The 25,037-nt window shown below is 55.7% G+C and overlaps 1 protein-coding gene across 3 annotated transcripts in view; it reads right to left on the reverse strand.

The window, feature by feature from the left end:
- INCENP (inner centromere protein) overlaps positions 1 to 25,037 on the reverse strand; it is a 289,237-nt gene that overhangs the window by 46,568 nt on the left and 217,632 nt on the right. For all 3 annotated transcript variants that reach the window (XM_078681293.1, XM_078681291.1, XM_078681294.1), the window contains exon 17: positions 10,350 to 10,506. In XM_078681293.1, the coding sequence (XP_078537419.1) occupies positions 10,350 to 10,506 (157 nt within the window). The remainder of the gene's footprint in view (positions 1 to 10,349; positions 10,507 to 25,037) is intronic.

Below are 25,037 nucleotides of genomic sequence, written 5' to 3' on the forward strand. Positions count from 1 at the left end.
GACAGAGAGGTGCTGCCTGTTTTGAAGATAAGCCGCTATGGCGGATAGATGTATCCGAATGGAAGTGTACGCTAGATTGCACTTGTAAAGATGCAACAGATAGCAAATGATGTTGGGGATAGATGCATCTAGCGGGTTGATGTCATTGGCTGTACAGTAAATGACAAAACGCTTCCATTTCGCAGCATAGCATGCTCGGGTAGTTGGCTTCCTTGCCTCCTTGATGATGTTCATGCATTCTGGAGGTAGGTTAAGGTATCCAAACTCTAGGACTTCAGGAGCCAGATCGCCAGGTTGAGCTGTTGCGGATTTGGATGCTGAATTTCTCCATGGTTCTGCGTCAAAAGACTGGGCGTGAGGCGCAGTCTTTGATGCGGCACCACTGAGAGTTCGAGGAACGTGGTGTACCAAGCCTGGCGCGCCCACGTTGGAGCAACTAGGATGAGAGTCATCGCGTGTTGCCTTAGCTTTCTTGCGACCAGCGGTATCAGAGGGGCTGGCGGAAAAGCGTACGCAAATTTGCCTGACCAGTTCATCCATATCGCATTCCCCTGCGACTGTGGGTGAGGGAACCTGGCGGCAAAGTGTTGGCATTTTGCGTTTTCTTTTGTGGCAAACAGGTCTATCTCCGGATGACCCCACTGCTGGAAGTACGGGTGGAGGACAGATGGGTGTATCTCCCACTCGTGCATTTGATGGCTGAACCTGCTGAGCAGATCCGCCATCTGGTTGTCCTTCCCTGGGAGGTGTTCTGCCATGAGGAAAATGTTCCTCTGAATGGCCCACTTCCACATGCTCTGAGCCAGATGAGACAGCTGTGGCGAGTGGGTGCCTCCCTGCTTTTGAATGTAGTACATCGCAGTCATGTTGTCCGTCCGGACTAACACTACCTTGTTGCACAGATGTACAATGAAGGACTTGATCGCCATGAAGATTGCCATCAGTTCCAGATAGTTGATGTGCATCTTTTGCTGCCGCGTTGTCCATAGTCCCTGCACTGTGTAAGTGAGCAGATGAGCTCCCCATCCCTGGAGAGATGCGTCCGTTGTCAGGATAATCTGCGGCACAGGCTCTTGGAACAGTCGGCCCTTGCAAAGGTTGTGTGGAGTCCACCAATGCAGAGAGTCGTATGCCCGACTGGTAACCAACACTAGGTCTGTCAATTGCCCTTGAGCCTGTGTCCACTGATTTGCTAAGCACTCCTGGAGCGGGCGCATATGTAACCGTGCGTGAGGGACTATGAAGATGCAGGAGGCCATCATGCCTATCAACTGCATGAATACTCTCGCCGGAAGCGAGTGTTGTGGTCTGAAGTTTTGGATCAGAGACTGCATGCTGTCTATCCTGACCTGGTTTGGCTGAGCCATGGCCGTCAGGGTGTTGATCGTCGCACCTAGGAACTGCCGGACATGTGCTGGTTGTAGATGCGACTTTGGGTAGTTCAGCGAGAAACCCAGATCGTGAAGAAAGCGAATTGTAGTTGACATGTCCGCGGCGCACTGTCGTTCCGACTTGGCTTGCACGAGCCAGTCGTCGAGGTAGGGGTAGACATGGATGTTCTGCCTCCTGAGGTGCGCTGCTACCGTCGCCAGACACTTGGTAAACACCCTTGGGGCCGTGGTGACTCCAAAGGGTAAGACCTTGAACTGGTAATGCTTGCCTTGAATAGTGAACCTGAGGTATTTCCTGTGGGACGGGTGTAGTGGAATGTGGAAATAAGCATCCTTGAGATCTAAAGTTGCTAAGAAGTCCCCTTGGTTTAGCAAGGGAAGAATCTGCTGCAGTGTGAGCATGTGGAAATGTTCTGACAGTATGTACAGGTTGAGGGGGCGTAGATCTAGAATGGGTCTGAGAGATCCGTCCTTCTTTGGAATAAGGAAGTACAGGGAGTACACCCCTGTGCCTTCCTCTCTCACCGGCACGAGCTCGATTGCTCCTTTTTGCAGCATCACCACCAATTCCTGCTGCAATAAGAGCAAGTGCTCTGCGGACATAGGCCTTTGCCTTGGCGGGATGTTGGGTGGAGTGGATTTCAACTCTAGGCAATAACCATACTGGACTAGTTGTCGCACCCACCTGTCTGTGGTGATGTTTCTCCAGACGGGCAGGAACTGCTGCAGTCTCCCCCCGACAGGTGTTAAGTGGTCGGGGGGCAGTGACGGAGAGTCACTGTTTGCTTGGGGTAGAGGAGCGGGAGCTGTTGTTTCCTCTGCCGCGACCTCTGTTGCTGTTATTTCTGTAACCTCCCTTGTTCTGCTTTTGGAACGAGGATTGTGCTCCACCTTTTGAGAACTGAGACTGTTGACCCATTTGTCCTCTGGTGACTCCACGTGCACCTGAGCGACGAAAATTGTTGCCACGAAACTGTTGCGACTGGAGGGCCCCCATGGACTTAGCAGTTTCTGTGTCTTTTTTTATTTTTTCTAGGGTGGTGTCAACATCTGGACCAAACAGACTATCAGGATTGACTGGCTGATTGAGAATGGTTGTCTGTATATCTGGTTTAAACCCCGAGATGCGGAGCCACGCCTGTCGTCTCAGCATAACGCTAGTGTTGATAGCTCTAGCAGCTGTGTCTGCGGCGTCAAGTGCACACTTGATGGCTGCGTTTGAGATTAGCTTCCCTTCCTCAATAAGCAGTTTGGTGCCTTCTTGGAACTTTGGAGGCAGGTGTTGTATAACCTGTTCTAGGGTGTCGTAATGCGCCCTATCGTAACGTGCTAAGAGTGCCTGTGTATTGGCAATGCGCCAAAAGTTTGCGGCCTGCGCAGCTACTCTTTTGCCCCCTGCCTCTAGCACTTTGGACTCCTTATCCGGGGGAGGAGCCTCACCCGTTGTCTGGGAGTTGGCACGTTTCCTGGCATTGGCGACCACAAGAGAGTCCAGTGGCAACTGTCCCCGAATGTATGCGGGGTCTGCAGGTGCAGGTCTGTACTTCTTCTCAATGCGTGGATTGACCACTCGTGCCCTGGTAGGCTCCTTAAAGATATCCCCCGCATGCTTGAGGACTCCCTTAAGCATAGGCAGCGTTTTTACTGTCCTTTCAGAGACTGAGAATGTGTCGAAAAGGAAGTCTTCTTCTATCGGGTCAGCATGCATGTCCACATCATGATTGGCCGCTGCCCTCTCAAGTAGCGCATGAAAACCTGCTGAATCCTCAGTGGGGGATGCACGTGCATTAAAAAGCTGCGGGTCCTGCCCCACATTTTGGGTGCCCTGGTCACCAGTGTCATCATATGAATCCGGTTGTGCATCTGGTTCATTGATAGGGAAATTGTATTGTTCATCCTCATCATACCCCTCACCCGCAGAGTGTTCCGGTGAGGGAGTAGGGCTCCGTCTTGGAGGAGGCAGGATTGGTTCTGTGAGGCCTGAAGCATCAAGGGGCACCCTTTTCTTCTTCAGTGGGATGACATATGAGTCCACTGACTCTGAAGTTATTTTCCTCTTATAGAGGGTCAATTTGCCGGTGTCTGCGTCGATGAACTGCTCTGAATCATCCTCTGATTCGAGAACCCGACGTGGAAGTGGGCCAGCCGTTGAAGAAACCGTCTTCTTCGGTGCCGATTTGGTGGAAAAGGCTTTCGGCGCCTCCTTTGGCGGCAAAACAAAGAGAAGTTTACCAGAAGGCTTCGCTGGATTGTCTGTTTGTGCCTTCGGCGACGAAATCGGAGCCGACAGAGCAGAGGCCTTCTCCCTAATTCGCTGTAGTGATGCGGCGACGAGGGACGCTTCACTCTCAGTTGGTTTTGGAGCCGACGAGGATGGTTTGACCTTTCCTTCGGATCCGACGTCTTTGTGGGCCTTGTGGGCTTTCGACGCGGAACCCGCTGACACCGACCCCGAGTCCTGGGACCGGTGCGCAGACGTGCCAGTCTTAGTTTGCGTAGACTCCGTGGAGCCGGCCTTTGCGGGCTTGGACGGCGGCGCCGATGCTGATCCGTGCCGACCATCTTTTTTAAAGGACCCCTCCTCAGGCGTCGATTTCGAATGAGCATCAGCGGAATCGACGGACTTCTTCGACTTCTGCGGACCGGAGGTCGACGGAGTCGATGGATTAGCGGGGACAGTCGTTTTCGCTGGCACGGCAGCCATCTTAGGGACGCTCGAGTCCTTAAGTTTCGGTTTCGTTTTCGGGTCGGCCATTTTAGATGGAGTCGATCCCGATGCTTTCGGTTTCGTTTTCGATACAGTCTGCTCAGCAAGTAAGTCCGTGGCCGGGCCAGAAGGCGGGGCTGTGGCTTGCGGTCGTGGGTAAGGCCTACAGGCGATCCCGTGACCCGGTCGGTATCCTCGAAACCTTCGGGGCAGAGCTCGTCCCCTGAGCTATCCGCCGCGGCCCCATAAATCTCTTCGTCGTCTCCTACCTCGTCGACGTATTCAAGGCCTTGACCCACGACACCGTTGTCGTCTACCGGATCCGCCTCGACCTCCGTCTCGGGTGGGGAGATCTGAAGATGATGACCCTGGTCCTCTTCATCTTGGTCGCCGAAGATGTTTTCCGGATCCGGGGCCGCTTGTCTAGCTTCCATGCGCACCGCGCGCCGAAGCTTGAGAGTCTTCTTAGACCGGAACTGTGCACAGGCCTTGCACTTGCCGTCGTCGTGGTCAGGCGAAAGGCATTTGTTACAAACGGGGTGTAGATCGATGTGTGGGTACTTGGACCCACAAAGCGGGCAGTATTTAAACGGGCTCCGCTCCATGTCTGAAAAGTTTTGCAGTCGAGTCGCGATGAGAAGGCCTCAAAGTTCGAAAAGCGAAACAAGACTCCGCTTATTCCGGCTCCAAGAGACGGAAGACTCGAGACCGTGCGCAGACAATACCGACGCAAAAAACGAGGCCTTTTGGCCGCTAAAAGATAGTTTTACTCGGTTTCGACAGAGAGACGTCGAGACCACATCCGAACCCAATGGCGGAAAAAAACAATCTGGGGATGGAGCCGATGCCCATGCGCACTGTAGTCCAGGGGAGGAGCCACCTATCTCAGGATACTTCGAAGACTCTTCCAGGACAACAATGTGCGATCATCCGGACCCAACACTAGGCGGCGATCTAATGCTAAGATATGAATTTAGCAGCCCACATGCCTCGAACATATTGTTACACAAGTAGTAACTTGTGCATCTGAAAGAGACACGTTAGTATTAGATTCCTTACCTTAGAATAGATACCCAAGCAATACCAACCCCGGTGGTGGGTCTGCGAACCAATAATCACACCAGGAAGTCCTGGAGGACGGAACGGCCAAAGAAGCCATCCCTCCGGACTTGACTGTCCAGGCAGTAGTGTCTTGCAAACGTGTGCAGGGATGCCCACGTAGCTGCCTGACAGATGTCTTGTAAGGGCACACCCCTGCCCAGGGCAGTGGTAGTCGCCGTGGCTCGGGTAGAATGAGCCCGCAATCCAGCAGGGGGCTCCTTCCTAGCCAAGGAGTAGCATGCCTGGATACACAAGATGATCCACCGGGACATGGTCCTCTTGTGCACCGCTTTCCCCTTCTTAGCGCCCACGTAACCAACAAAGAGTTGGTCATCCACCCGGAACTGGCGTGTGCGATCCAGATAAAATGAGAGCGCACGTTTTGGGGCCAGACGGTGGAGCCGCTCTTCCTCATTAGAGGGATGCGGTGGCGGAAAGCAGGTTGGCAAGGTGATAGACTACCCGATGTGGAAGGCCGTGACAACCTTGGGCAGGAAAGAAGGTTTGGTACGTAGCACCACTTTGTCCGGATGGACAGAAAGGAAAGGTGGAGTACAAGAAAGAGCCTGGAGCTCACTCACTCTCCTGGCAGAGGTGATGGCGACCAGGAAAGCAGTCTTCAAAGTCAGAAGGCGAAGAGGACAGTTGTGAAGTGGCTCAAAGGGAGCGCACATCAGGAATGTTAGAACCAGGTTCAAGTCCCACTGAGGCATCACAAACGGAACAGGAGGAAACGTGTGAGTGATGCCCTTAAGAAATCTGTTTACAATAGGGGACTTGAACAAAGAAGGCTGATCAGGTAGCCTGAGAAAGGCTGAAAGGGCGCCCTTGATAGTGCCCAGAGCAGAGCCCTGCTGGGCAAGAGAAAGAAGGAAGAGAAGAACCTCTGAAAGAGGGGCAGCAAGAGGATCCACAGCCTTTGCTGTGCACCATGCCACAAATCTGTTCCACCTGCAGGCGTATACCGACTTTGTGGAGGGACGCCTGGCTGCCAGAATGACGTTACAGACTTCAGGAGGCAAGTCAAATGGCCTCAACTGTCGCCACTCAATCTCCAAGCATGGAGGTGGAGACTGGACCGGTTCGGGTGGAGGACCGTCCCCTGCTGCTGCGACAGAAGGTCCTCCTGAAGAGGCAGACGAACCGGGGGATCGACTGACATACTGAGTAGCTCTGGATACCAGTACCTTCTCGCCCAGTCCGGAGCCACAAGGATGACTTGGGCCCGGTCGCGCTTGATCTTCAGCACTCTGGTGTGAGAAGTTGGCCTGATGTGCAGTGCTCACTATTCTAGTGATCACTATATATCAGTCCAAACAACCCTTATTGATGATTGGTTGTAAGTCAACCTTATAGACCAGCTATCCTAGTAGCATGGATACGAGCAGTCTAAGGCTAAGACTCTAGAGGGCGTGTTAAGCCAGCTGTTTTACCATCACATTACCCCTTGAACACCCAGTGAAAGGACACCACACAAGTGTTATGAAAATAAACAGTGTATTTATTAGAATCACAACAACCCTGTTCTCTTTATGAGGACAGGGTGCTAGGCACACAACAAAACTCTTACGAAAATACTTAAGTTAGCACAGTATATACAAATGCCCGAGGGGCACGAAAAACCATATACTCCAAAAGTGGAATGCGAAATTACTAGCAGGTAAGTACAGTACTAATAGGCTTTGGAATCGCTAGGACTTGACTAGGGAATCGTTAGATTACTTCTAGGAGGCCTAGGGGACTCGGGTGCAGAGTGTGCACTCTCACGCGGGATGCGGGACAAAGTCTATGGAAGCTAGTAACGCTAAAGTTAGTGTTCACGGGCGAACCCGACCTGGTAGGGAGAAAACGACAGTGGATCCTGACCCTTGGATAGTGAGGCTATGCTGGGACACCGAAGTGCCGTGAAGTTACCTAGCCCAGGGGCTGCAGCTGCATAGGTCTCAAAAGACGTCGGGAATCCTCGTTGCCGGACCAGGAGCCTGGAAGAAAGATGCTGGCAGGCGACCAGTTGAAGATAGTTCGAGTTGATCCAAGCCTGGATCTGGAAGATGGATGACACCTGAAAGCAGAGGGGACCAAGTTCGTGACTACTAGCCAGTAGTCAGTGGGCACCAGGAGGGCACCGGATGGTAGTCACCTCGACTAGGTGAGTGGGCGACGCTGGCTCTGCAGATCTCACGGACCAGGAGGCGTTGTCGGCGACCAGGATGGAGAGGCGAGCTGTCCCACGATGGATGAAGCTGTCGGCGTCGAAGTTACCCAGGATTGGGCAACAAGCCGTGGCTAATTCAAGCCCACGCGGTGGACTCAAAATGGCGTCTTGAGTGGACCAGGAGGGTCCGGGGTGCTCCTCTTCGGGAAGGGAGCAAGGGCCAGTCTGGAGCAACCAGACCAGCAGCAGTGATGTCGTCGGCCGTCGTTCAGAAGGCCACAAGCCAGCGGGCTAGTAGCCAAACAACGCGGTGAGCAGCAAAAAGCAGAAGGGCCCCACGCAGATCGCGGAGATGCTGGGAGGCTGCACTTCGGTGCTGGAGCTGCTCAGGGTCGGGGCTTCTCGGACCCCAAAGCACTCACCAGGAAATTACTCGGCGGGCTTGCTGTGCAGAAGTCGTGCAGTCTTGCAGATGGCCGGTCCCTCGAGGTCTCGTCGCACCCACGGTTCTCAGCTGGGCTGTAGAGGTGGGTAGAGGTCAGAGGTGCCAGGGAAGCCGGTTCTAGTCGAGCTGGGCAGTCGGATTCCGGAGGAAGGACTTACAGCAGACCGCAGTGTTCTTGCGATGGTGCCTGCGGATGCAGGGTGACTACTCCTTAGCCACAAGGGAGAATCTTGAAGAAGAAATCTTGAAGTCCTTTCGTAGAAAGTCGTGTCTTGATTCCAAAGATGATCTGATTTGGAAGGGGGCCAGTCCCTACCTTTATCTGGGAAAAGGGGGCTGGCACGCGACTAGGTCATGCCCTATGGGTGGGACCAGGAGGGGGGTGGTTACACCCACTTCCTTGGCGGGCTTTTCCCCAGCACAGGGTCTGGAGTGTCCCTGGAACTGGTTCAAGCCAGCCTATGCACAGTGAGCACCGGGGTGCCACGTGCAGTCACCTTCCTCTGAAGCCCTGCCTACTTACAATACACAAAATCCTGTCTGGGACGGTGCTGGCACCGCCCCTGGCAGGAAACCCTTTGTCCTTATCTCCTGCTCTGGGAGGACTCCCAGCAGCAGGAGGGCAGACTTGTGTCTCGGTGGCAGCATCCATTTTGTGGATGCTAAGGCTCTGTCTGACTTTAACCGGGGTTAGGGGTTACATACATGTCGTGTCCCTCTAGAAGGGTGGAATGCTAACCCCGTCGCCAGAATTGGCGAGGGGTTAGTATTCCAATTCGTATGACACCTTACTCGACATGTTTTGATAAAGCGATACCAGAGTTGGCATATAACCGCGAGGATTATAATGCACTTAAGAGTATATGGTATGCGATATCATGGAAACGGCTAAGGGATGGATCCCGAAAGCCGCAGACAGGCTCAGCTCATGCCAGAGCACCATCTCACACGATTCCAAGCACTCTGCCTTCAGGATTGTTAAGGCCTGCCATAGGAGTGACTGATAGGAGATCTGTGTGTCCATTTTAGGGTTAGATATAGGTATACTATATCTAAAGCAAAGGGTGAGTACACCACCTTGCCCCAGCTGTCGTGCAGCCAGTTGTGTCAGTTTAGTCAGTCAGTCCAGGGGTGGCACAATACATGCTTCAGCCCCTGGGAGACTTCTGGGTACACCTCAGCCCTGGGTACAGGGACTTGGAAAGGGCCCAGTGCCAATTCAGTACCTGAGTACAATTTGGATAGAGAGAACAGCTAGGCTGTGGGTCTGATTAGCAGGCCCACAGCCAGGGAAAGTCGTAAACCAGCGCAGCAAAAAGCAAAAATCTGGGTGATCAAAAAGCAAAAATCTGGGTGATCATAGGATTGCAGACCCTACTCTCCTACATCTGGGTAGAAGTGGTATAGGCAGAAAGGCGTACAACAGACCGCAACTCCACTCGCGACGAAAAGCGTCTCCGAGCGAGTGCCGCCTTGGAAATTCCAACGCGCAGAACTGATGACATTGCGCGTTCTCTTCGGTGGCGAATAGATCTAACCAAGGCTCTCCCCATCGCTGAAAGAGGTCGTGCGCCACATCCGAGTTCAGACGCCATTCGTGATCCATCAGGCACCGACGGCTGAGCTCGTCCGCCCTGGCGTTCAGAGAACCCGCCAGGTGTTGAGCCACCAGGGTCACGCCCTGGCGTTCCAGCCATTGCCAAAGGCGCAGAGCCTCTTGGCAAAGGATCCACGACCCCACCCCGCCCTGTTTGTTGCAGTACCACATGGCGGTGGGGTTGTCCGTGAACACCTGCACTACACTCCCCCGGACAGAGGGGAGGAATGCCTTCAGTGCTAGACGAATCGCCCGTAGCTCCAACAGGTTGATGTGGAGCCGGGCCTCCGCCGGAGACCAGAGGCCTCTGATCTCCGCCTCTCCCATGTGGCCACCCCAGCCCTGGAGGGACGCATTCGTCACAACTACGTGCTCCGTTTGGGGAAGGGAGAGGGACCTGCCGCTGATCCAATCGCGGTCCGTGAGCCACCACTGCAGCTGTCTCGCAGTGCCCTCTGAGATCAGGACATGGTCGGATAGGTTGCCTTGATGCTGGGCCCACTGAAACTTCAGGTCCCACTGCAGAGCCCGCATCCGCCACCTGGCGTGATGCACCAGTAGGATGCAGGAGGCCATCAGCCCCAGAAGCCGCAGCGTCAACCTGACCGAGACCCAGGGTTAACGGCTGAAAGATGGGAATCAGAGCCTGAATATCCCGGACCCGCTGCTCGGGTGGATAAACCCGAAACTGCGCCGAGTCTAGAACCGCTCCGATGAAGAGGAGCTTCTGAGAGGGGCACAGGTGTGACTTTGGCACATTGATGGAGAACCCCAGCTGGTGCAGGAGATCTGCCGTAGTCTGGAGGTGGCTGACGACTGTCTGGGGCGAGCCCGCCTTCAACCTGCCGCAAATCCACATGGTCAGAAAATTCACCATCACAACAGCTATCTGTGTCCAAAACCTTGCTCCCAACACCTTTCACTCAATCTGATCTGAAAAAGTATTTACTCACCAGATGCCCAGCTTGGAATGGGTTTACGAGGCTCACTCTCATCATCTGTGGAGTCACCACTGTTAATATCCATCCCATAATCTTCATCGCAGATCTTCGGCGGCTTTGGCTTACTGCCCTGTGGTGTCATTTTGTATGATTCAGTGGCAGGAGATTTCTAGGAAAAATAAGAACATTGGCGATATCACATTTAGGTATTTAAGAAAAAAAAAAGCATAAAGAATCTCCCTAGGTCTGGTCTGCTGCTCAAACAAACGCAGCCTCGGAATACTCCCTCATTTTTGGAAAAGTTGGTAATAATGGCATGAAAACGTGCAACCAGCCTGTTTCTTGCTCTACCTCGTCTGACCGCCATAACCTGGGGGGAGTATTCCTAATCGGAGTCATGCACAAGGCATATAAATCTACAGCGACAGAAGCATCCAAGAATTAATGTGATTCATACGCCTTGTGCATGATCACAGACACTAGGGTGATGAATGCTTTAATGCACTTTCTTTGAAGTGTTGCACTATTTTTGAATTGTAGACTGTTGGTTAATGACATTGTAAATCCTTAAAAGTCTTTCTTTTTACAGGTGATGTTGTAGATCTAAAGGTACCACTAGTTAGGGTGCTGTAGGGTGGTCACTATTTTGATAGATCTTACATCGGTCCTTAAGAATTGCAGTCTACTTGACCCTGGGCAAGAAACAGGTTGGCCTGATTCTAAAGCGTAATACCCTGTAACCGTAGAGCAGGGGTGGGCACATTGTTGTTTTTAATCAGGATAGTGGCCATATTCATTAAAGTTTTTCTGAGTGGACCTCTAATTACTGTTTTAGCCTCACAATTTTCACATCTACAGTCACTAGGGTCTTAACACGCATCGCACCCAACAACCAAGAAAAAAGATCTCTGCTAAAAGGCCCCATCATGGGTGCCGATGAACAAGTTACTTACCTTCGGTAACGATGAACAAGTTACTTACCTTCGGTAACGATATATCTATAAGAAACAGTAGTTAGTATTAGATTCCTTACCTTAGAATATCCCCAGGCGTCAGTCTGGATCCGGAAACTTTTGCGTAGCAGTACCCCTGCGCGTCGGTAGGCGTCCCCTGCGGCTCCGCGTCGTCGGCGCCGTGCGCCGTGATGACGTCGCTGGAATATATAGACGCCGCCTCCGCGCGCTGACGTCAGTTCTTTGCACACAGCTTTTCCGCGCCAGAACACGCAGAGCCATGTGAGAACTAACACTGGTGCCATTTGAAACTAGGGCCCTGAAAGGGATGACCTTAACCCTAGGTATCAGTTCGCAGAACGGGGAGGACGGGTGGGGCGGTAAGGAATCTAATACTAACTACTGTTTCTTACAGATATATCGTTTCCGAAGGTAAGTAACTTGTTCATATGAAAGAAACAGGTTAGTATTAGATTCCTTACCTTAGAATAGATACCCCAGCAATACCAACCCCGGTGGTGGGTCTGCGAACCAATACAAACCTACACCAGAAAGTCCCGGAGGACCGAACGGCCAAAGAAGCCGTCCCTCCGGACTTGACTGTCCAGGCAGTAGTGCCTCGCAAAGGTGTGCAGCGAGGCCCACGTAGCCGCCTGGCAAATGTCCTGCAAAGGGACTCCCCGGCCCAGGGCAGTAGTAGCCGCCGTGGCCCGAGTGGAATGGGCCCTCAGCCCAACAGGAGGCTCCTTCCGAGCCAAAGAGTAGCATGCTTTGATGCACAGGACGACCCACCGAGAGATGGTTCGTTTCTGTACCGCCCTTCCCTTCTTCTCACCCACGTAGCCAACAAACAGTTGGTCATCCACCCGGAATTGGCGTGTGCGATCCATGTAAAATGAAAGCGCACGTTTTGGGTCCAGACGATGGAGCCGCTCTTCATCCTTTGAAGGATGCGGAGGCGGGAAGAAGGAGGGTAAGGTGATGGACTGCCCGATGTGAAAAGCAGAAACTACTTTGGACAGGAAAGAAGGCCTAGTCCTAAGAACCACCTTGTCAGGATGGACGGACAAGAAAGGAGGTTTAACAGAAAGAGCCTGGAGCTCACTCACTCTCCTGGCAGAGGTGATGGCAACCAGGAAGGCCGTCTTTAAAGTGAGAAGACGGAGAGGACAGGAATGAAGCGGCTCAAAGGGAGCGCACATCAAGAATGTCAGAACGAGGTTCAAGTCCCACTGAGGCATCACGAACGGAACAGGAGGATACATGTGCGTGATGCCTTTCAAGAATCTCAGTACAATAGGGGACTTGAATAAAGATGGCTGATCAGGTAGCCTTAAGAAGGCGGAAAGGGCAGAAAGGTAGCCCTTGATAGTGCCCAGAGCAGAGCCCTGCTGGGCAAGAGAAAGAAGGAAGAGGAGAACCTCGGAAAGAGGGGCAGAAAGGGGATCCACAGCCTTTGCTGTGCACCATGCCACAAATCTTTTCCACCGGCAGGCGTATACCGACTTTGTGGAGGGACGCCTGGCTGCCAGAATCACATCACAGACTTCAGGAGGCAAGTCGAATGGCCTCAACTGTCGCCGCTCAATCTCCACGCATGGAGGTGGAGGCTGGACAGGTTCGGGTGGAGGACCGTCCCCTGCTGCTGCGACAGAAGGTCCTCCTGAAGGGGCAGGCGGATCGAGGGACCGACTGACATGCTGAGTAGCTCGGGATACCAGTATCTTCGAGCCCAGTCCGGAGCCACAAGGATAACTTGGGCCCGGTCGCGCCTGATCTTCTTCAGCACTCTGGGCAGAAGTGGTATAGGCGGAAAGGCGTACAACAGACCGCAGCTCCACTCGCGCCGAAAGGCGTCGCCGAGCGAGTGCCGTCTTGGAAACTCCAACGCGCAGAACTGATGACATTGCGCGTTCTCTTCTGTGGCGAATAGATCTAACCAAGGCTGTCCCAATTGCTGAAAGAGGCCGTTCGCCACGTCCGAGTTCAGACGCCATTCGTGATCCACCGAGCACCGACGGCTGAGTTCGTCCGCCCTGGCGTTCAGAGAACCTGCCAGGTGTTGAACCGTCAGAGTCACGCCCTGACGTTCCAGCCATTGCCAGAGGCGCAGAGCCTCCTGGCAAAGGGTCCACGACCCCACACCGCCCTGTTTGTTGCAGTACCACATGGTGGTGGTGTTGTCCGTGAACACCTGCACTACACTCCCGTTGACAAAGGGGAGGAATGCCTTCAGTGCTAGGCGAATCGCCCGCAGCTCCAACATGTTGATATGGAGCCGGGACTCCGCCGGAGACCAGATGCCTCTGATCTCCGCCTCTCCCAAGTGGCCACCCCAGCCCTGGAGGGACGCGTCCGTCACAACCACGTGCTCCGGTTGGGGAAGGGAGAGGGATCTGCCTCTGACCCAATCGCGGTCCGTAAGCCACCACTGCAACTGTCTCGCAGTGCCCTCCGAGATCAGGACATGGTCGGACAGGTTGCCCTGATGCTGGGCCCACTGAAACTTCAGGTCCCACTGCAGAGCCCGCATCCGCCACCTGGCGTGATGCACCAGAAGGATGCAGGAGGCCATCAGCCCCAGAAGCCGCAGCGTCAACCTGACCGAAATCCGGGACAACGGCTGAAAGATGGGAATCAGAGCCTGAATATCCCGGACCCGCCGTTCCGGAGGATAAACCCGAAAGTGCGCCGAGTCGAGAACCGCTCCGATGAAAAGGAGCTTTTGAGAGGGACACAGGTGTGATTTCGGCACATTGATGGAAAACCCCAGCTCGTGCAGGAGGTCTGCCGTCATCTGAAGGTGGTGGACGACTGTCTGGGGCGAGCCCGCCTTCAACAACCAGTCGTCGAGGTAGGGGAAGACTGAAACCCCTAACCAGCGCAGATGAGCTGCGACCACCGCCATCACTTTCGTGAACACCCGTGGGGCGCTGGTACGGCCGAATGGGAGCACGATAAACTGAAAGTGCTCGTGGCCTACTGTGAACCGCAGGTAACGCCGGTGGGCCGGCAGGACGGGGATGTGAAAATACGCATCCTGCAAGTCCAACGCTACCATCCAGTCTTGTGGGTCTAGAGCAGCCAAGACCTGAGCCAAAGTCAACATCTTGAACTTCTCCTTCCGGAGGAAGCCGTTGACGTTCCGTAGGTCCAAGATAGGACGAAGGCCCCCTTTGTCCTTCTTGGGCACCAGAAAGTAGTGGGAGTAGCAACCACACCCTACTTCTGGCCCAGGAACGCGCTCGATGGCCCCCTTGGCCAAGAGGGCCGTAACTTCCTCCTGCAGAAGTGTCAAGTGGTCCCCCGACACACGGTGGTTCTGCGGTGGCATGGCTGGAGGAGTGGACTCGAAGGGGAGGGAGTAGCCCCTTCGGACGAGCTGCAGCACCCACCTGTCCGATGTAATCGTGCGCCAGTGGGAGTGGTGATGACGAACCCTGCCACCCACTGGCGTCACATGGGCCCGAAAGCTCGGACTAGGAAGATTTGGAGGCTGCAGCGGGGGGAGGTGTGGACTGACCCCGCCGCTGCCCTCTACCGCCACCACGGCGGAAACCACGGCCGCCACCGCGCTGGGGAGCGTTCTGCGGCGCGTGGCTGGCAGCACGCGTGGGACCGCCCCTTCCTTGGCCACGAAAGGGGCGAAACGAACCCTGCTGCCGGCGCTGGGTCGAAAGACCCAAGGACTTGGCCGTGACCCTGGAGTCCTTGAAGCGCTCAAGCGCGTTGTCCGCCTTGTCACCGAACAGGCGACTGCCATCGAAAGGCATGTCCATGAGGGCAGTCTGGACATCCGGCGAGAAGTTGGCGGATCTCAGCCAAGCATGGCGACGAATCGCCACCGTCGTGGACATAGCCCGTCCCAGCGAGTCGGTCGTGTCAAGACCACACCTAATCGAATACCTCGCCGCGTCCCGGCCTTCAACCAAGGCCTGGTTGAGCTTGTCCCGCACCTCCTGCGGGCACTGCGGCAGACACTCCGCGACCGTGTCCCACAGAGAGTGGGTGTAGCGGCCCAAGAGGCATGCGGTATTACAAGACCGCAGTCCAGCACTCAAAGACGAAAAGACCTTCTTGCCAAATTGGTCATATCGCTTCGATTCCCGATCGGGCGGAGCCGACGGGAATGCGGACTGGGAAGTGGAGGCCTGGATCACCAGACTCTCCGGGGAGGGATGGGTGGAAAGGAAGGCAGGGTCGTCCGAACACGGACGGTGACGCCTGGCAACGTTCCGGTCAACCGGTGCACCGGAAGCGGGCCTGGACCAGGTGCCCAAAAGGACATCCGTCAGGGCCTCATTAAATGGCAGCAGAGGCTCCTGTGGGCACGACTGCGGTTTAAATACTTCGGTGAGGATGTTAGGTTTCACCTTAGCGACGGGGAGCTCAAGGCGCAAAGCCTTGGCAGCCCTCATCAGGACCACCGAATAGGCAGCCCCCGCCTCCAACGCCACAGGGGAAGGCGAGACAAACCCAGGGTTGGGCGACTCGTCCAGACCACTGGCCTCACCTAAGTCACCTACCCAGTCCACGTCATACTGGCAGGCTCGTGACAAAGGGTCCTCAGACCCCTCCCAACCCTCTCCATATTCGTCCTCATCGCCATAGGACGAGTCGACGATATAAACCGGCTCCTCGGAGCCAATGGGCCCCAACGGCGCCGGTCCGACTCCGCGTCAGGAGTCAGAGAGGGATCGGGGGTGGCGCCGCGCGGCGCCGGGGACCCGACGCCGGCCGGAACCGACGGCGGAGTCACGGCGCAGCGCGGAGGCGGCACCACGGGTTGCCCCAATGGAATCGGCGCCGGGGAGGCCGGAGGACCAGCCGGTGACGACCCTGAAGGGCCCAGCGGCGCCGGGGCCGGAGCACTCGGCGGCGTCGGGGCAGGTGCACCCGAACCGCTCGGGCTCCCAGATGGGACCGACGGGCCCGCAGGCGCCGTAGGCCCCGCCGGAGGAGACCTCGCCCTCATAGCCATGAGGAACGCCTCAATCTCCTCGGGCGACGCGCCTTCCCCAGGGACCGACGGTTATGGGGCAGATGGCGTCGGCGACCCACGCGGGGCCGCGGCCACCCGAACCCCCGGCCGCATCACGCGGGCGTCGGGGGTACGATGATGACGCCCCGACCTCTTGTGACGCTTACCTGATGAACCGGAGGAATGGTGGCGACTCCCGGAGCGCTCATGGCGGCTCCACGATCGCTCCCTCGACCGCTCCCTCGACCTCCGACCGGACCGGGACCGCTCTCGACGCGGGGCCGACACTCGGAGTTCGAGCAGCTTGCGGGACCGCTCCCGTCTAGCTTTACCTGTCAAGGCCCGGCAGTCGACGCAAGACTCGACGTCGTGGTCCGCGCCCAGACACCGGAGGCAGAGTCGATGGTGGTCGGTGACCGACATCATTCGGTCGCACCCGTCGCAACTCTTAAACCCGGGCATCCTACCGGCACCTTGAAGAAGAGTTAAAGTTAACAAAACTTGGTCAAAAGACCGGAGTACTGCTCTTCGGATCTGCGCTAACTGGCGCGGAAAAAAGAAGAACTGACGTCAGCGCGCGGAGGCGGCGTCTATATACTCCAGCGACGTCATCACGGCGCACGACGCCGACGACGCGGAGCCGCAGGGGACGCCTGCAGACGACGCCTACCGACGCGCAGGGGTACTGCTACGCAAAAGTTTCCGGATCCAGACTGACGCCTGGGGATATTCTAAGGTAAGGAATCTAATACTAACCTGTTTCTTTCAGATAGATCTGTAGGAAACGTTAGTTAGATTCCTCACCTTAGAACAGGGGTACTCACAGTACAGCCCGCGGGCCGGTGGCGGCCCGGCAAGCCTTCCTGGGCGGGACGCGGACCTTGCAGACACATGTGTCTTCGAAAATTCAACACCGCAGCGCGGACTTAGACTGCTCTGTGGGGGCCGGGGATTCCAGTATTGTCAGAGGGGAGCTGCAGGGGCCTAAGAGGTGAAATTCAACAAAGCCTCATTAACATCTAAATGGTCTTTTAAAGACCCGTGAAGTACTTGGTGCGGCTGTGTGTGCACGAGCTGAGGAACCTGTTGCTGCCCGGGCTGAGGGCTGACACACACAGGTGAGAGGGAGGGAGGGAAATGGAGGGAGGGAGCGAGACACAGAGGGAGGGAGGGAGCGAGACACAGAGGGAGGGAGGGAGCGAGACACAGAGGGAGGGAGGGAGCGAGACACAGAGGGAGGGAGGGAGCGAGACACAGAGGGAGGGAGGGAGCGAGACACAGAGGGAGGGAGGGAGGGAGCGAGACACAGAGGGAGGGAGGGAGGGAGCGAGACACAGAGGGAGGGAGGGAGGGAGCGAGACACAGAGGGAGGGAGGGAGGGAGCGAGACACAGAGGGAGGGAGGGAGGGAGCGAGACACAGAGGGAGGGAGGGAGGGAGCGAGACACAGAGGGAGGGAGGGAGAGAGCGAGACACAGAGGGAGGGAGGGAGAGAGCGAGACACAGAGGGAGGGAGGGAGAGAGCGAGACACAGAGGGAGGGAGAGTGCCAGACAGGGAGGGAGGGAGAGTGCCAGACAGGCAGGGAGGGAGAGTGCCAGACAGGCAGGGAGGGAGAGTGCCAGACAGGCAGGGAGGGAGAGTGCCAGACAGGCAGGGAGGGAGAGTGCCAGACAGGCAGGGAGGGAGAGTGCCAGACAGGCAGGGAGGGAGAGTGCCAGACAGGCAGGGAGGGAGAGTGCCAGACAAGCAGGGAGGGAGAGTGCCAGACAGGCAGGGAGGGAGAGTGCCAGACAGGCAGGGAGGGAGAGTGCCAGACAGGCAGGGAGGGAGAGTGCCAGACAGGCAGGGAGGGAGAGTGCCAGACAGGCAGGGAGGGAGAGCGCCAGACAGGCAGGGAGGGAGAGTGCCAGACAGGCAGGGAGGGAGAGTGCCAGACAGGCAGGGAGGGAGAGTGCCAGACAGGCAGGGAGGGAGAGTGCCAGACAGACAGGGAGGGCGAGTGCCAGACAGGCAGGGAGGGAGAGTGCCAGACAGGCAGGGAGGGCGAGTGCCAGACAGGCAGGGAGGGCGAGTGGCAGACAGACAGGGAGGGCGAGTGGCAGACAGGGAGGGCGAGTGCCAGACAGGGAGGGCGAGTGCCAGACAGGGAGGGCGAGTGCCAGACAGGGAGGGAGAGTGCCAGACAGGGAGGGAGAGTGCCAGACAGGGAGGGAGAGTGCCAGACAGGGAGGGAGAGTGCCAGACAGGGAGGGAGAGTGCCAGACAGGGAGGGAGAGTGCCAGACAGGGAGGGAGAGTGCCAGACAGGGAGGGAGAGTGCCAGACAGGGAGGGAGAGTGCCAGACAGGGAGGGAGAGTGCCAGACAGGGAGGGAGAGTGCCAGACAGGGAGGGAGAGTGCCAGACAGGGAGGGAGAGTGCCAGACAGGGAGGGAGAGTGCCAGACAGGGAGGGAGAGTGCCAGACAGGGAGGGAGAGTGCCAGACAGGGAGGGAGAGTGCCAGACAGGGAGGGAGAGTGCCAGACAGGGAGGGAGAGTGCCAGACAGGGAGGGAGAGTGCCAGACAGGGAGGGAGTGGCAGACAGGGAGGGAGTGGCAGACAGGGAGGGAGTGGCAGACAGGGAGGGAGTGGCAGACAGGGAGGGAGTGGCAGACAGGGAGGGAGACAACAGAGGGAGAGTGGGAGACCGGGAGGGAGACACAGAGAGAGAGTGGGAGACAGAGGAAGAGTGGCAGACAGGGAGAGAGACACAGAGGGAGACAGGGAGGGAGACAGAGGAAGAGTGGGAGACAGGAAGGGAGACACACAGGGAGGGTGGGAGACAGAGAGGGAGGGATGGAGGGAGACAGAGGGAGGGAGGGAGATACAAGGATGGAGACGCAGAGTGAGGGAGACGCAGAGGGAGGGAAGGAGACGGAGAGAGAGGGAGGGAGACGGAGAGAGAGAGAGAGAGTGAGGGAGAGAGAGAAGGAGGGAGAGAGAGAAGGAGGGAGAGAGGGAGAAGGAGGGAGAGAGGGAGAAGGAGGGAGAGAGGGAGAAGGAGGGAGAGAGAGAGAAAGATGTGTGTATGCTGGGTCTGGTGGATCAGTGGACGAAGGGGTCTGCTGCAGGGACCTGTGTTTAACCTCATGGTCAAATTTTTTTTTTTGCTTTCGCCGCGCCCCCTCCCCCTCTGACCCCGCCCCCACCGGTGCGGCCCTTGGCCGCAAACCACACTGTAAATTTGACCACCGAGAGAAAGTTTGTGAGTACCCATGCCTTAGAATATCCCCAAGCATCAGACTGGATCCGGAAAGTTTTCGTCAGCAGTACCCCTGCGCGTTGCTAAGAGTCTGCGGCTCTGCGTCAGTCTTCAGCGGCGTGTGCGCCGGGATGACGTTGGGGTACTTAGACGCCGCCCTCGCACGCTGACGTCAGTTCTGTACATAGCTTTCTGTGCCAGTAACGCAGAGCCATGATAGAAACCGACACTGGTGCCATGAAACTAGGGCCTTGAAAAGAATGTCTTTAACCCTAGATGTTAGTTAGATTCCTCACCTTAGAATAGATACCCCAGCAATACCAACCCCAGTGGTGGGTCTGCGAACCAAGATCACACCAGAAAGTCCTGGAGAACAGAACGACGTAAGAAGCCATCTCTCCGGACTGGGCTGCCTGACAGATGTCCTGCAAGGGGACTCCCCGACCGAGGGCAGTAGTAGCCGCCGTGACCAGAGTGGAATGGCGCGCAACCCAACAGGTTGCTCCTTTTTCGCCAAGGAATAGCAAACCTTGATGCATAAGACGACCCATCGAGAGATGGTCCGCTTGTGCACCGCCTGTTCCTACTTAGCGCCCACGTAACTGTAGGAAGGTAGATCCCTGACTATGGTTGCCCCCAACTTTTTTTGCCTGGTGTTTTGCTGGCTGACTTAGTTGACCTGGGGCCCTGCTATTCAGGACCCCAGCCCACTGCTCTCTCTGTTAAAATGGATTCCATGTACCCTAGGTACATATCTGATTGGATACTGAGTCACCTTATCAGTCCCTGTACAGTATACCTTAGGTATCCAGGGCATAGGTGTACCCAGGGCCTACCAGGGGCTGAAGCATGTATTATGCCACCCCTGGCTGGCCATCCAAAACTGACACAACTGGCTGCTTGACAGCTGGGGCAAGGTGGTGTAATCACCCTTTGCTTTAGATATAGTATACCTATATCTAAACCTAGAATGGGCACACAGATCTATCAGTCACTCCTATAGCAGGCCTTAACAATCGCGGAGGCAGAGTGCTTGGAATTGTGAGAGATAGTGCTCTGGCATGAGCTGAGCCTGTCTGCAGCCTTCGGGATCTCTCCCTTAGCCGTTTCCATGATAGCGTCAGACCATATACTCTTAAGTGCCTTATAATCCTCGCGGTTATGGTAACTTTGGTCTGACATTATCTAAACATGTCGTGTAAGGTGTCATACGCTTTGGAATACTACCCCCTCGCCAGTTCTGGCGACGGGGGTAGCATTCCACCCCTCTAGAGGGAGAAGACATGTTGGTAGCTGTAACCCCGGTTAAAGTTGAACACAGCCTCAGCTCCACAAAATGGATGCTGCCACCGAGACACAAGTCTGCCCTCCAGCGAGGGAGGCCTGGACAAAGGGTTTCCTGTCAGGGGCGGTGCCAGCACCATCCCAGACAGGGTTTTGTGTATCCCAGGTAGGCAGGGCTGATAGGAAGGTGACTGCAAGTGGCACCCCGGTGCTCACTGTGCATATGCCGGCTCAAACCAGTTCCAGGGGCACACCAGCCCCTGAGCTGGGGAGAGACCGGACAAAGGAGAGGGGTGTAACCACCCCCCTCCTGGTCCCACCCATGGGCAGGACCTAGTCACGTGCCAGCCCCTTTTCTTAGGATAAAGGTAGGAGCAGGCCCCCTTCCCAAATTAGATAATTCTGAATCTTGATGACTTTCCACAAAAGAACTCTTGAACCTTTCTGAAGACTCTCCCTTGTGGCTAAGGAGTAGCCACCCTGCACCAGCGGGCACCATCCAAGCGCATGCGGTTTGCTGCACGTCCATCCTCCGGATCAAGACTGCCCAGCTCGACGAGACCCGGATCCCCTGCCATCTCTGACCTCTACCTACATCATCATCATCAGCCCAGCTGAGATTCGTGGGTGTGACGAGACCCGAGGGACCGGCCATCTTCAGAACCTGCACGACGCTTGTCCAGCACGACCACCGAGGGACCCTCGAGTGAGTGCTTTGGGGTTTGAGAAGCCCTAACCCTGAGCAGCCCCAGCACCGAAGTCCAGCCTCCCAGCATCCACGAGATCTGCGTGGGGCCCTTCTGCTCTTTGCTGCTCACCACGTTGTCCGGCTACTTGCCTGCTGGCTTGTGGCCCTCCTGACGACGAACTACAACACTTCCATCGCTGGTCTGGTTGCTCCAGACTGGCCCTTGCTCCCCTCCAACAGAGGAGCACCCTGGACCCTCCTGGTCCACTCCAGACTCCATTTTAAGTCCACCGTGTGGGCTTGCCTTTGCCAAGGCTTGTTGCTCCAATCCTGGTTCCAGCAGCGCCGACAGCAGACACCATCGTGGGACAGCTCGAACCTCCATCCTGGATGCCGACAACGCCTCCTGGTCCGAGAGACTGCAGAGCCCAGCGTCGCCCACTCACCTGGTCGAGGTGACTTCGTCCAGTGCCATCCTGGTGCCCATCTGATCACTGGCTAGTGATCAAGAACTGAGTCCCCTCTGCTTTCAGGTCATCTTCAACTCCGATCCAGGCTTGGATCCCATCGAACTTCATCACTGGTCGCCTGCCAGCAACTTCTTCTTTCAGGCTCCATAGACTGTAACGAGGATTCCCGACGTCTTTTGAACCCTATGCAGCCGCAGCCCCTGGGCTAGGTAACTTGAGCATTTCGGTGCTCCAACGTAGGTTCACTATCTAAGTGTCCAGATCCTTTTTCGTTTTCAGCCTAACTAGTCGGATTCGTCCGATAACTGTAACTTTACGAAATCTAGCATCCATAGACTTTGTCCCGCATCCCGCGTGAGAATGCACACTCTGCACCCGATCTCCCTAGGCCTCCTGCTCCTAACCTTAGGGTTCAGTAGTGCAGTCCTAGCGATCCTGAAGTCTCTGGATCTTGTTACTTACCTGCTAGCATTTCGCATTCCACTTTTGTAGTATATGGTTTTTCGTGCCCCTCGGGCATTTGTGTAAATTGTGCAACTTAGTGTTTTCATAAGAGTTTTGTATTGTGCTTAGCTCCCTGACTCAAAGAGTTCAGGGTAGTCGTGTTATAAATAAATATACTTTATTTTCATAACAACTTGTGTGGTGTCCTTTCACTTGGTGTTCAAGGGGTAAATGTGATGGTAAAACAGCTGGCTTAACACGCCCTCTAGAGTTTAGCCTAAAGACTGCTCTTGTCCATGCTACTAGGATAGCTGGTCTATCAGGTTGACTTACAACCAATCATCAATAAGGGTTGTTTGGTATGATACAAAGTGATCACTAGAATAGTGAGCACTGTATATCAGGCCAACTTCTCACAGTAACCAACAAAGAGATGGTCGTCCACCCGGAACTGGTGTGTGCAATCAAGATAGAAGGAGAGAGCACGTTTTGGGTCCACACAGTGGAGCCTCTGTTCCTCCTTCGAAGGATGCGTAGGCGGAAAGAAGGTAGGCAAGGTGATGGACTGCCCGATGTGAAAGGCTGTGACTACCTTGGGCAGGAAAGAAGGACGAGTCCTCAGAACAACTTTGTCCGGATGGACAGAGAGGAAAGGAGGTTTAGAAGATAAAGCCTGGAGCTCACTCCCTCTCTTGGCAGAGGTGATGGCAACCAGGAATGCAGTCTTAAGAGTCAGAAGACTGAGAGGACAGTTATGAAGTGGCTCAAAGGGTGCGCACATCAGATATGTTTGAACAAGATTCAAGTCCCACTGAGTCATCACGAATGGAACAGGAGGAAACGTGTGTGAAGCCTTTTAAGAATCTATATACAACAGGGGATTTGAAAAGAGAAGGCTGATCAGGAAGCCTTAGAAGGCTGAAATGGCCCAGAGGTAGCCCTTGAGAGTGCCCAGAGCAGAGCCCTGCTGGGCAAGAGGCAGAAGGAAGAGGAGAATCCTTGAGAGGGGGGCAGAGAGGGGATCCACAGCCTTTGATGTGCACCATGCCACAATTTTGTTCCACCTACAGGCGTATAAAGTCTTTGTGGAGGGACACCTGGCTGCCAGATCACATCACAGAAGGCAAGTCAAATGGCCTCAACTGTCGCCGCTCAATCTCCACGCATGTAGGTGGAGACTGGACAGGTTCAGGTGGAGGACCGTCCCCTGCTGCTGCGACAGAAGGTCCTCCTGAAGAGGCAGACGAATCGGGGGATCGACTGACATGCTGAGTAGCTCGGGATACTAGTATCTTCGTGCCCAGTCCGAAGCCACAAGGATGACTTGAGCCCGGTCTTGCCTTATCTTCAGCACTCTGGGCAGAAGTGGTATAGGCGGAAAGGCGTACTACAGACCGCAGCTCCACTTGCGACAAAAAGCGTCGCCGATTGAGTGCCACCTTGGAAATTCCAACGCGCAGAACTGATGACATTGCGCGTTCTCTTCGGTGGCGAATCGATCTAACCAAGGCTCTCCCCACTGCTGAAAGAGGCCTTGCGCCACGTCAGAGTTCAGACGCCATTCGTGATCCATCATGCACAGACGGCTGAGTTTGTCTGCCCTGGCGTTCAGGGTACCTGCCAGGTGTTGAACCACCAGGGTGACACCCTGGCGTTCCAGCCATGTCCAGAGGCGCAGAGCCTCCAGACAGAGGGTCCACCACCCCACCCACTCCGTTTGTTGCAGTACCACATGGCACTATACTTCCCCGGACAGAGGGAAGGAATGCCTTCAGTGCAAGACGGATCTCCCGCAGCTCCAAAAGGTTGATATGGGGCCGGGACTCCGCCGGAGACCAGAGGTCTCTGATCTCCCACTCCCATGTGCCCCCTACCCCCAACCCAGGAGGGACGCATCTGTCACCACTACGTGCTCCGGTTGGGGTAGGGAGAGGGATCTGCCGCTGACCCAATCACGGTTCGTGAGCCACAACTGCAACTGACTCACATTACCCTCTGAGATCAGGACGTGGTCGGACAGGTTGTCCTCTAATGCTGTGCCCACTGAAACGTCAGGTCCCACTGCAGAGCCCTCATCCGCCACCGGGCAAGAGGCCATCAGCCCCAGGAGCCGCTGCGTCAACCTGACCGAAACTAGGGGTAAAGGCCGCAAGATCAGAACAGAGCCTGAATATCCGGAACCCGCTGTTCGGGGGGACAAACCAGACACTGCGCAGAGTCCAGAATTACTCCGATGAAAAGGAGCTTCTGAGAGGGGCACAGGTGCGACTTCGGCACGTTGATGGAGAAACCCATTGAGTGCAGGAGGTCAGCCGTAGTCTGGAGGTGGGAGACGACTATTTGGGGGTGAGCCTGCCTTCAACAACCAATCGTCGAGATAGGGGAAGACTGAAACCCCTAATCTGCGCAGATGAGCTGCAAACACCGCAATCACTTTCGTGAACACCCGTGGGGCGCTGGTAAGGCCGAAGGGGAGCACTGAAAGTGCTCGTGGCCTACCGCGAACCGCAGGAAACGCCGGTGGACCGGCAGGAAGGGAATGTGAAAATATGCGTCAACCACATTCTACTTCTGGCCCAGGAAAGCGCTCGATGGCCCCCTTGGCGAAGAGGGCCGTAACTACTCCGGCAGAAGTTGC

Source organism: Lissotriton helveticus, chromosome 3_1, assembly GCF_964261635.1.
Source record: "Lissotriton helveticus chromosome 3_1, aLisHel1.1, whole genome shotgun sequence".
Classification (NCBI taxonomy): domain Eukaryota; kingdom Metazoa; phylum Chordata; class Amphibia; order Caudata; family Salamandridae; genus Lissotriton; species Lissotriton helveticus.